This window comes from Vipera ursinii, assembly GCF_947247035.1.
Source record: "Vipera ursinii genome assembly, chromosome: 4".
Lineage (NCBI taxonomy): Eukaryota > Metazoa > Chordata > Lepidosauria > Squamata > Viperidae > Vipera > Vipera ursinii.
This window is the reverse complement of record NC_139514.1, coordinates 98028356-98040396: the sequence shown is the minus strand read 5'-3', so window position 1 is coordinate 98040396 and position 12041 is coordinate 98028356. Positions and strand designations below refer to the sequence as shown.

The following is a 12041-nucleotide window of genomic DNA, read 5'->3' as shown; positions in this document are numbered from 1 at the left end:
CACAATCTTCTCTAGCACCGTTTTTTAAAATAAAATATTAATGAAGTCTTTCCAGTCTCGTGTAGTCTAAGACTGTACTGTTTTGAACGTGATTTAAAAGAGTATACTTTTTTATATCCTTATAATTTTTTTATATCCCTGTTTGGTTAAATGTCATATGTATTGCTAATTTATTTCTGTCATGCTAATACCAAAAATATCCAACTCCCTTACTTTTCTGGCTGGTTCCATGGTGAATGCCAGGTAAATGGCAGACAGTTAATACATCTGAATTAACTACTGCCCCAGTAAAAGTTTCCTTCGTATTAAGAATGAAAAATCTTAACAGTATTCACTCTGAAGAGCAGTTATAGTTCAAAAACAAACAAATATATGAATGAATTTGCTCATCTGACAAATTAATTCTGGAGGTTTCAGGTATACTAATATTTATATCTGTATTGGAGACAATCTGTTCAAGCAAAATTATATTATTTCAGTAATGATTATATGCTTAAAACTAAATTACAACTGACAAAATGTAGACACTTAATGATTCCAGGTTTATGCAGAATGAAGATGGCTGGCCCATTGGGACACATTGAAATAATAATTCAGCAGCTTAACAAATTCCATCCTGAAAACGAGAACGTTGGGCATTTCTTGAATGAATCAGCTAAAGTATTACAGGTATGAGATGTCTTTTGAAGCTTTCAGAAAATGCACATTTAAAATACTGTATTTCTAAATGTGTGTGTGTGTGTGTGTGTGTGTACGCACACACACACACACACACACACACACACAGATGTTTCCATTTTAAATAGATAACTTTCTTCAAGGAGGTTGTAATATATGTCTGTACTGTAAGGAAAAGAAATTTGGTTTGTGAATTGTACAATATCTTTGATACAAAGAGGTTGCAGGGTGGCATTTGTTTCTTTGTGGTGGGCCAGTGCAGCAAGACTTCTTATCTCCACTACCTAGTTCAAGCATGTCAAACTGTCGGCTCACGGGTCGGAGGCGTCATCCCGAAACTGTGCCCACCCCATTGCCGGCAATGGGGGAAAAGTCGCGATATGTCGCGTGATGTCACGTGGCGAGTTTGACATGCCTGACCTAGTTCTTTTTATCTCTCATTTGTTCTTAATAATAATAATAATAATAATAATAATAATAATAATAATAATAATAAACCTTTATTGTCAAAGTACAACATGTGTACATTGAGATTAGCTGAGCCTCCCCCCGTGCTCTCTCCCCCCAACACACAGTGACAACAAACCCTCCATCCCACCACACTATGTGAACCAACTACACCACACACCGGCTTCCCAAGTCAATTCTGCATAAGATTATGTCCCATTTAAAAGCCTAACAGCCCACGGATAAAAGCTATTTTTCAGCCTGTTGGTACGGCTGGCTATATTCCTATATCTCCTACTGGATGGTAGGAGAGTAAAGAGATACCGTCCAGGGTGTGAGTCATCCCTGAGAATCTTCCTTACTCTTCCAAGGCAACGAGCCCTGGCGATGTCATCCAGTGGTGTCAGGGAACAGCCCACAATGTCTTGTGCTGTGCTCACTATCCTCTGTAATACTTTCCTATCCGCGGCTGTCAGACCAGCATACCAAACCACAATACCATACGAGAGGACGCTCTCTATAGTAGACCGGTAAAAGAGGGTCATTAGCTGTTGTTCTACCCTGTTCTTCCGCAAGACCCTAAGAAAGTGAAGCCTCTGTTGGGCCTTTCTAGCCACCTGAGTTGTGTTAACTTTCCAGGTCAGATCTTCACAGAGGTAGACTCCCAGAAATTTAAAGGAGGAAACTCTCTCTACACAGTTCTCTCCGATGTGAAGTGGGGCAGGTTCCTCCTTTTTTCTCCAGAAGTCTAACACCATCTCTTTCGTCTTGCCGATGTTTAGGTGCAAGTTGTTGTTACTACACCATATGGATAGTTTTTGTACCTCCGCCCTATATGCTGTCTCATCCCCACCTGTAATAAGACCCACCACAGTTGTATCATCTGCAAACTTGATTATCGCAGTGGATGGGTCAGATGATACACAATCATAAGTGTATAAAGAGTACAGGTAGGGGCTAAGCACACAGCCCTGTGGCGTGCCGGTGCAAAGCTTCAGGGGGGTGGACAAAGCAGACCCGACCCTCACTGTTTGTAACCGATCCCTAAGAAAGTCTTGAATCCAATCGCAGATGACGGGGGAGAATTTCAAATCAGTCAGCTTCTCGATGAGAATGCTCGGCAAAATGGTGTTGAAAGCCGAGCTGTAGTCAACAAAAAGCATCCTGACGTAACTTCCAGGCTTCTCGAGATGACTTGCTACAGAGTGTAAAGCAGTAGCTATGGCATCGTCTGTCGACCTATTTCCCCTGTAGGCAAATTGATGTTTATCAAAGTCCAGTGGGAGGCATGTCCTAAGATGTTGGAGAACCAATCTTTCGAAGCATTTCATGACTACAGACGTTAATGCAATAGGTCTGTAGTCATTCAGGCACTTCAACTGCAGTTTTCTTGGGGACTGGGACAATGGTAGCTGCTTTCAAGCACGATGGTGCACATGCCGTTTGCAAGGAGATGTTAAAAATCCTTGTCAGGACCCCTGCTAATTGATCGGCACAATTCCTGACCACTATCCCCAGCACCCCATCTGGGCCTGCGGCTTTGCTGGGATTCACAGCCTTCAATACAGCTCTCACTTGGTGTTCACACAGGGTGAGTGGCTGAGTCAAGGCCGGCCAGCAAAGGCTACGGGGTCTGGTCTTTTAACCTCGTAGCGGGCGAAGAAGATATTCAGCTCTTCAGCCAACGAGGCATCGGTGTTTGCCACGCTCCTCGTGCTGCCCTTATAGTTGGTTAAGTGCTGCAGTCCCTGCCATCCTTGCCTCGGATCGTTGTTCACTAAATGGTTCTCCACCTTTTGTTTGTATTGTTGTTTTGCCATCCTAATGCCTCTTCTGAGATTTGCCCTGGCCTCTCTGTATCTGTCCCTGTCCCCCGCCTTAAAAGCAGAATCCCGGGCTTAGATAAAATTAATTATCTAATTTTAAATTAATTTTCTAACCAATTAAGACTGTCTAAAGTAGTCTTAGGGTTTTGTTTTTTTGTTCTTTTTTATTTTTTATTATTATTTCTTCAGTGGTGAGAAAGAAAAAGAGGACTTGGATGAATTCTGGGGGAGGGCATTCTCAGTGGGTGCGCCAGCCCTCTGGAACACCTTACCTACCGAAATCCGGATGGCCCCTGACCTCCGTACCTTCCGTCGCGACTTAAAAACTTTTTTGTTCCAGCAGGCTGGCCTGGCATGATAGCGTTAATTGGGGTCCCAGTTTGTGTGCATTAGTGTTTCTTATTATTTTATTGTTCGGTCTGTATACCTTCCCTTCCTCTGTACACCGCCCCGAGTCCCTCGGGAGAAGGGCGGTTTATAAAAACTAATAAATAAATAAATAAATAAATCCAAACTCCCTTAAACAATTAAAATTTGACAAACCTGTATCTGGACCTAACTCTGTGCTACTAGATAGAGAAGTTTCATTTATTGCAAATAACCAATTCCTGCCTAGGAATCTAGTCTAGGAATCAGAATCAGAATTAGAAACAGAGATTTTTTTAAAAAAGAACCCAAGATATGCTGCTTCTCTTCCCTTATAGAAGAACTTCTCTGTTCAGGTAATCCTTGACTTAGGACCTCAGTTGAGCCCAAAATTTCTGTTGCTAAGTGAGACAGTTGTTAAATGAATTTTGCCCCATTTTGTGACCTTTCTTGCCACAGTTGTTAAGTGAATCACTGCAGTTGTTAAGTTAATTCTGTGGTTGATAAATGAATCTGACTTCGGCATTAACTTTGCTTATCAGAAGGTCACAAAAGGTGATCACATGACTCTGGGACATCATAACCATCATAAATCAGTTGTCACTTGTCAGAGTCAGTTGCCAAGCTGCTGAATTTTGATCACGTAACCATGGGGATGCTACAATGGTCGTAAGTGTGAAAAACAGTCAAAAGTCACTTTTTTCAGTGTTCTTGTAACTTTGAATGGTCACTAAATGAACTGCTAGAGAGACGTTCCCTGAGGATGGGCTCCAGCATGACTTGGAAAGCTCAGAAGACAAAGCCTCTGATTCCGGAGACTGACCCAGATTGGATCCTGCAACATTATCATTAGACTAAATGAACTGTTGTAGGTTGAGGACTACCTGGATTCATCTAATTCCTCCTTTATAGGACCTTTTCAGATGTTGGTGAACCAATTCTTTTAATGGCTGATAATAGATCCTTAATACCTCTGTAAATAAGTCACCTTAATGACAAATTGTCATGTATTTCATTGGCTATTGAATTATACTCCATGGCTAGAAAATTCCCGGGAATCCCTCTTTTGTGAGTCAGGCTTCTTAATGTAATGCTATTTCTTACAGGAAACTCAAGTTATATTTGTCGTTCTGAATAATGGCATATTCTGAAATGGGATTCGTATTTTTTAAAAAAATTAATTATGGGTAATTCTTCAGCAAAGTTGCCGCAGCACTGAATAAATGAATGGTAGTTACACCCAGTCCCTGAAATTATAGCTGTTGCAGTTACGTGATCCAAATTTGGGTGCTTGGCAGCCCATCTGCACTTACAACTACAGGGGTGTTTCAGCTCCCCTACCTATCTCCCTGTAGCTCTACCTCCACTCTGCTGTCCTAGACTCCACTTAGCCCGTCTGTCTTGCACTCCGCTTACTCTGCTGGCCCCAGCTGACTTTATTGTTTATTCCTCCCACTACTGACTACCTTTATTTCCTTGACTTTGCTGTGGCATATTCTGGTCTCCCAAGTGGATTTAGTAGGTATGGATTAATTCCTAAGTCTTAGGGACATTTGTAGGATTTAAAGTTTCATTCCTTTTCAATTCCACTAATGCTAACCATCCCTTCAGATTTAGTAGTTAACTTCCCTTTTTTTCGCAATAAATTTTATTCAGAAAGTTAAATTACGTAATAATTTATGTAAAATATTTTTTAAAAAAAAACAAAGAAAATTAGAGATAACATTAAAAGAAAAAAATGTGTATTAGACAAAACAAAGAACAAAAACATACACTATACATTGTCCCTGCCATTGAATATTGATTAATACATTGCCACAACGATAGCTTCCCCCCCCCCACTGGCAAAGCAGGCCCAGAATTTATGAACTTCATCTATTTGCAACCAGTTTGACGTGTCATTTATCAAATATGTATGTATGTGTATTTGTATGTATGTAGTTAACAGGTAAAGGTAAAGGTTCCCCCGCACATGCATGCTAGTCGTTTCCGACTCTAGGGGCCGGTGCTTATCTCCGTTTCAAAGCCGAAGAGCCAGCGCTTGTCCGAGGACGTCTCCGTGGTCATGTGGCCGGCATGACTAGACGCCAAAGGCGCACGGAACGCTGTTACCTTCCCAGCGTAGTGGTCGAATCCCGAGCGCCGCGTAGCAGAGTGAGCGCCTGTTACTCGTCCCAGCTTCTGCCAACCTAGCAGTTCGAAAGCACGTAAAAACGCAAGTAGAAAAATAGGGACCACTCCGGTGGGAAGGTAACAGCGTTCCGTGCGCCTTTGGCGTCTAGTCATGCTGGCCACATGACCACGGAGACGTCCTCGGACAAGCGCTGGCTCTTCGGTTTTGAAACGGAGATGAGCACCGGCCCCTAGAGTCGGAAAACGACTAGCGCGCATGCGCGGGGAACCTTTACCTTTACCTTTTTAGTTAACAGGTAAATGAACAGCAAAATTAAACTTCAGTTCATTTTGTTTTTCTCCTAGAAGATGCCTGCCAACAGACAACATTTAGAACACAATTTCGTGTTCTAGAAAGTTCACTTGGAATGATTGAATTGATATTTTCCAGGAGAAAACAAGAATGTTCTGAATCAGGATATGGAATTTTACACATAATTATTCAGTGTGATGAGTTCTTCTTTGCATATTAGATTCTTATACAGATTTTATTAAATATTATCTGGGGAATCTGCTATTGCATACTGAGACATACTTAAAATCCAATTATTACATGAATTTTGAGTCAGTGATTAATTCTTCAATCCAGTTAGATCTGATTTTTCCTGGACAAGCTATCACACAATTCTTTTACTTTAAATGTTGCTTGGATTACCGTAATTCATAGTGGATAATTATGCTTTGTACTTTTTGTACTACTCAAAATGTATACTACTTATACATTTTGGTTATACCTATTGGACAATAGTAGCTAATAGTAATATAGTAATATCCTACAAATATTACTATTATTATTTTACATTATACGATGAGATTTATTTACATATATTTTTGTTTTTATATTTAAATTAATTCTGTTTCTGTAGACTTTCAAAGTAACAGATGAAATCCCTGTACCTGTAATGGATATCTTGTGTGGCTGTTTAGAATATAAAACTGTATTGGATGTGGTAGTCAATGCATTTTATATCCGAGATGGAAAAAGTTGCCTCTTTTCTGAGCGTAACATGTATATTGGTAAGTATTCGTTTATAGAGAGAGAATATAATAATGCTAAGAAAATTTGTCCAAACTAAAATAAGCAGTGTCCTGAAGATACCAATTTGTTTTTAATTTCCCTTGGTACTTGCTGTAAAATTAATTATACTAATACCCTTCCAACCTATGATTCTATGTTCTAGTAACTGTGAATGTTATTCTGTGACACTGCTCACCATTTTCTATCAGTTGTTGGCGCATTTATCTTCAGAGCTAGTAGATGTTTCAGCACAGAGTTGCCCAGTGAGTTTTGTCATCAGTTGCAGCTTCTAGTTCTCTTGGCTGGATTTCACACTGGGCTTTCACATTTTTTTGTAGTGCTTATGTGGTCAACCTTGAGGTCTCTTTCCAGATTCCAGCACATTATAGAATAACTGACAAGGCAAATGGCAGTCATGCATTCTGATGATGTGTCTCATCCATTTTATCTGGGACTGCTGGTGGACTCTACATGATCCAAGACCTCCAGATAGTCTTGCCAATGAATTCCAAGGATGGAGCAGAGAGTGTTCATGTGAAATTTCTCCAGTTGTTTGAGCCTTAAGTGCAGAGTGCAGGACTTACATCCATATAAGAAAGAAAGGACAATGACAGCTCTGTAGACTTAGCTTTCTGGAGATACGGATGTTGTATTGATTGAGCACTGTAGTACGCAGCTGCCACAGTGTCTGGTTGATCTTTCTGATCCTGGAATCAATTTCTTTGTCCAAAGGCCCATTACTCTAGATGATGCTTCCCAGGTATTTGAAACTGTTTACGTTTGTCAGCTGGGTGTTATCAATAGTAATTTTGTTTTGTTCTGTTGGCCCAAATAAAATACTTCAGTTTTGTCCAGGCTGATAATCAGGCTGAAGAACATAGCAGCTTCTGAGAATTTGTTCAGCATCAACTATAGTTTGCTGTCTTTGTGCACCAGGAGGGTTGCTTAAATGATTGCATGGGGGCATTTTGTGCATTCAAGCCGTGAAGCTCAAGGAGAGAGCTGTCCAATTGGTAAATGATGTATACTCCCTTCTTCAGACCTTCGACACCATGACATCATGTAAGCAAAGAACAGATTGAATAGGACTACAGTTAACATCTAAAGATGATACAATGAACATCCCTTTTTAAAGTGTCAAATGCCTTTGTCAAGTCAATGAAAGAATAAAAAAAATGTTTTGCTTGATGCACATCTCTTAGATTTGCCTCCTGGCAAATACCATATCTGCTGTACTCTGTTTTGGTGAAAGCCACAGTATCCTTTGGGAGGTTTCTTTTCCAGACTGTGACAAGTCTCAGTCCTGCAAGTGACAGGAGAATGTGGGTAAAGATGGACAACAGTGAGATACTCTGCAGTTTCCACAGTATGATTTACTTCCCTTATTTTTATAATGAGCCACAAAAAGCATCATGGAAATCGTCAGGTATCTCCTCTATGGGCCAAATATCTTCTGAGATGTCTTTTGCCAACAAAAATATATTGTAGAAATACTGGTGTTTAGAAGATATATTAACAGAACAGAATAACAAAATAACAGAGTTGGAAGGGACTTTGGAGGTCTTTTAGTCCAACCCCATGCCCAATCAGGAAACCATATACTATTTTAGACAAATAGTTGTCCAATCTCTTCTTAAAAATCTCCAGTGTTGGAGCATCCAAATTCTGAATTAACCAGATTCCACTGGTTAATTGTTCTAACTGTCAGGAAATTTCTCCTTAGTTCTGTGTTGGCTCTCTATTATCTGTCTACCTACCTACCTACCAACCAGTAACAGTTGTAATATATAGGTGTGTCAAATACAATGTGCAATAATGAAAAAAAATAAGATGTGCAACATGTCATAATAACATAAACCATCAGTCTTTTGTACATGTCCCCCAACAGTGGATATATGAATTTTAAGTCATGTACTCTGTGTTATGACATTGTGATGAATTTTATCATTTGCCTCATTTCCACTCTTGGATACTTATATTTGTTGAATTGTAAGAAATGTTAGTAAGAAATTTTAGAGTAGAAATCTTTAATAAGCATAATTATTCACTTTGTCTTGAATATTAATGTATGTGTCTTTTCCAGTTATTTGTTATTTGGCTACTTTTCGACTAGAGGAACTTGGACTTCAGCGGTTCAGCAAAATCATCAAATCAATAGATGCTGCTAAGATATGTAAGGTAATTAAAATATTTGCATTTCATCGGAATTAAATAAAAATAACCCAATATTCTTGGATTTTAAGTTATATTGAATTTTTTTGAATATTTTAAATAGTGAATGACTGTTCAAAGCTGCTACTTCTAGTACTTATCTTGCATTTGCAGTGGACAAGTCTTCGAGTCTTCTGAGAATTTGTTCAGCATTCCTCATATACTACAAAGCTATAAATATACAGTATTCAAAATTTTAAAAAGGCAAGTTATAAAATTAATATATTTAGGACAAGACAAGGTTGACATCCAGTGCTAAATGATGAGGCATGGCTTATAGACTGTAAGATGCTAAGGCAAAGCCAAATCAAATGTATTCCTTAGCACCATACATAAAACCACTGTAACTACATTGGAAGAAAATCTAGGTATTGACAACAATTGAAGATTATGCTACTTTATAATGAAGGCATTATTTATCCACTCAGTAAAAAAGAAATAGCAACTACTTTATTTTCATTGTTTAGAATCTTTCAAATAGTTGGACTACAGCACACCATGAATAGTTGCCGCTATTAGCCTACTATATCAAACCCATATGGCAGAAACAAAATTTGTAAAGGAGTATGGAAATAGATTTGAAGAAAGTGTACAGCAGTTGTTACAAAAACATCAGCTTAAATCAGAAGGGCAGGAGGGGATGAGGAAAAAACTTTGGATTGGCCCACAACTTCTTCAGGGAAGAGAGGGGAGAAAGAGAAACTGCCAGGCTTTCAAGATTCTGTTACTGTAGCTTATATCAATGAACACTTCTAATATTTCTAATAGTGTCCGTTTCCTGATCTGGTCTTCATCAAAGGGCAGATAAAATGAAATGTTCCAACTCTACCATGGGCCCTCAAAATTTTCATTTGAATCTTGGAGGATCCTTTAATAAAATCTAAAATTATGAGCTGAAAGAATTACCCTCTTATTCTAAATGAAGAAATTGCTTCAAATAGCAGAAGCTCATTAAAACCAACTGCATAAAATACTTTTCCCTTTATTGTTCTAACAAGTTTCAGATTTTTCTCAAGAGAAATTGCTGATTATTCATTTTTATTGTATTAAAGGCATATTGATTTCTCACATTGAGCCAGATAGAAAGCTGCAATGTTTTTTTAATACTACTTAAGGGAGGTGACAGTTATGACTTTTGCCAGTTTTTTTATTTTTCATCCTGTGACTGCAATTTTTTGTAGGAAGATGGGTTAAAGTCTGCACTGAATTCATATGCATTTTTCTGTAAATTTTCCTAACAGACATTTGTATTTGCAATTTTACTTAATGTATCCAATAATCTTTGACTTAAGTATTTTTGTACTTCCCTTAAAATGAGAACTACATTGCAACATACTGTACCAAGAAATGTATGTTCATGTGGTACTTTGATTTTATGTGAAATCAAATAATGCATACTAAAATGCAAGCCTATACAATTAGTCTCTGGGTTATGACCTTACATGGGACTGGAATTTATGTTGTTCAGTGAACATCTTTGCTGCGTAGCAACAGCAGTCCTGGCAGTCTTGGTTGGATTGTGTGTTAGGAAAGAATCTTACACTTTTCATGTCTGAACTCTGATTTCCCTTCCTGCCTTGTCCCCCCACCCACTTTCTCTGCTCTTTTGGCTGTTCCACACTCTGCCATATATCCCTGTTGGCTCCTGCTGACACCACTAATGGACTTCTTCTGTCTTGTACAGAATACCAAAAAGTCCACATTGTTTAAAGTGTACTGACAAATACTCATGGCAGTCTTCCCTATCACAATAGCAACACATCATTTTCTCATTGCAACTTCCCACCATTGCTATTGCTATCTATTGGAAAACTCCAACACTGGAGGCATTACATTTCGTTCAATCCTTGTATTTTGTTATTATTGTGATGATAAGAACATCCATGGTGTTTCGCAGTTCTTTGTACCAGACTGTACACTACACAGTATGCACAATTATTACGCAAGTTGTATTTTGGAGGATTAATTTTCTTCCTACAGTGCTCTCGATCAACCTGAATATTTAAGAAAGTAAAAGTGAGGTTTTGGCTTAGGAGAATATCTTATGTGTGCACAATTATTGGGCAACTATTAGTGTGCAGAATTATTATGCAACTAAATGAAAAATGAAAACTTGCCCATCTCACTTATTTACTTACATCTGTTAAAGTGAGAATAAGTTAAAATATACAAATAAACATTTCTGATATTTAAAAAAAAATCAATGATCAATATAGCCACCTTTCTTTTCAATAACAGTCATAAGCCTTCCATTCATGGAGTTTGTCAGTTTCTTGATCTTTGGACGTATCAACGTTTTGTGCAGCAGCAACCACAGCCTTCTAGATACTGTTCAGAGAGATTTGTTTATTTATTTATTTATTTGGATTTATATACCACCCCTCTCCGAAGGCTTAAATGTACTGTTTTCCTTCACTGTAAATCTCCCATTTAAGAAAGGCCCACAAGTTCTCAATAGAGTTTAGGTCGGGTGAGGAAGGGGGCCATGTCATTATAATAGAGCCTTGGTGGAGCAGTGGGCTAATGCCTCCTTAAGTAACACCAGCTGCCTGCAATTAGTGCAGGTTTGAGTCCCACCAGGCTCAAGGTTGACTCAGCCTTCCATCCTTCTGAGGTAGGTAAAATGAGGACCCAGATTGTTGGGGGCAATAGGCTGACTTTGTAAAAATGCCGCTGGGGGGAGGGGCGAAAGCCCTAATAAGCAGGCATATACATAGAATGAAGGCTATTGCTAAGCACATTGATTTGTGCTTCTTAGATTGTAAGCCGCCCTGAGTCTTCGGAGAAGGGCGGGATATAAATGGGATTAAAAAATATTATTTCATCTTTAAGGCCTTTACTAAATTTGCCATTTTGACTTATTTGTCTTGTTCATTGGTGGTCGGGTTTCAGCCTACCTTATCTTGGCCATGTTTCTGAGTACTGAACACCTTGTACTTCTGGGCACTCCAGGTAGGTTGCAGTTCTGGAATATGATAGCACCGGTGGATAATTGGTTCCTGGTAGCTTCATGTTTGATTCTTCTCAAATCTTGCATCTTTTTTTCTCAACACGTTTCTTGCGACCCTGTTGAGTACCGTATTTGCAACAAAACATTTGATGCTTCTGTAATCACACCCCAATATCTTAGCAATTTCAAGCGTGTTACATCCCTCTGAAATTTTCACAATGTTTGACTTTTCAGTCAGTTAAAACTCTTTTTTGGCCCATTTTGCCTGAGGAAAAGAAGCTGCTTAATAATTATGCATACCTTGATATAGGGTGTTGATCTCCTTAAGCCACACCCTCCTTCATTACACAAATGCACATCACCTGACATGCTT

General features: G+C 38.8%; 1 protein-coding gene across 1 annotated transcript in view; it reads left to right on the top strand.

The window, feature by feature from the left end:
- Positions 1-12041, top strand: part of CFAP99 (cilia and flagella associated protein 99) — a gene marked incomplete at its 3' end in the record, with an annotated part of 46641 nt that overhangs the window by 2250 nt on the left and 32350 nt on the right. The window contains exons 2-4 of the mRNA XM_083362013.1: positions 542-669; positions 6356-6506; positions 8591-8685. Coding sequence (XP_083218139.1) covers positions 553-669; positions 6356-6506; positions 8591-8685 — 363 coding nt within the window. The 5' untranslated portion in view covers positions 542-552. The remainder of the gene's footprint in view (positions 1-541; positions 670-6355; positions 6507-8590; positions 8686-12041) is intronic.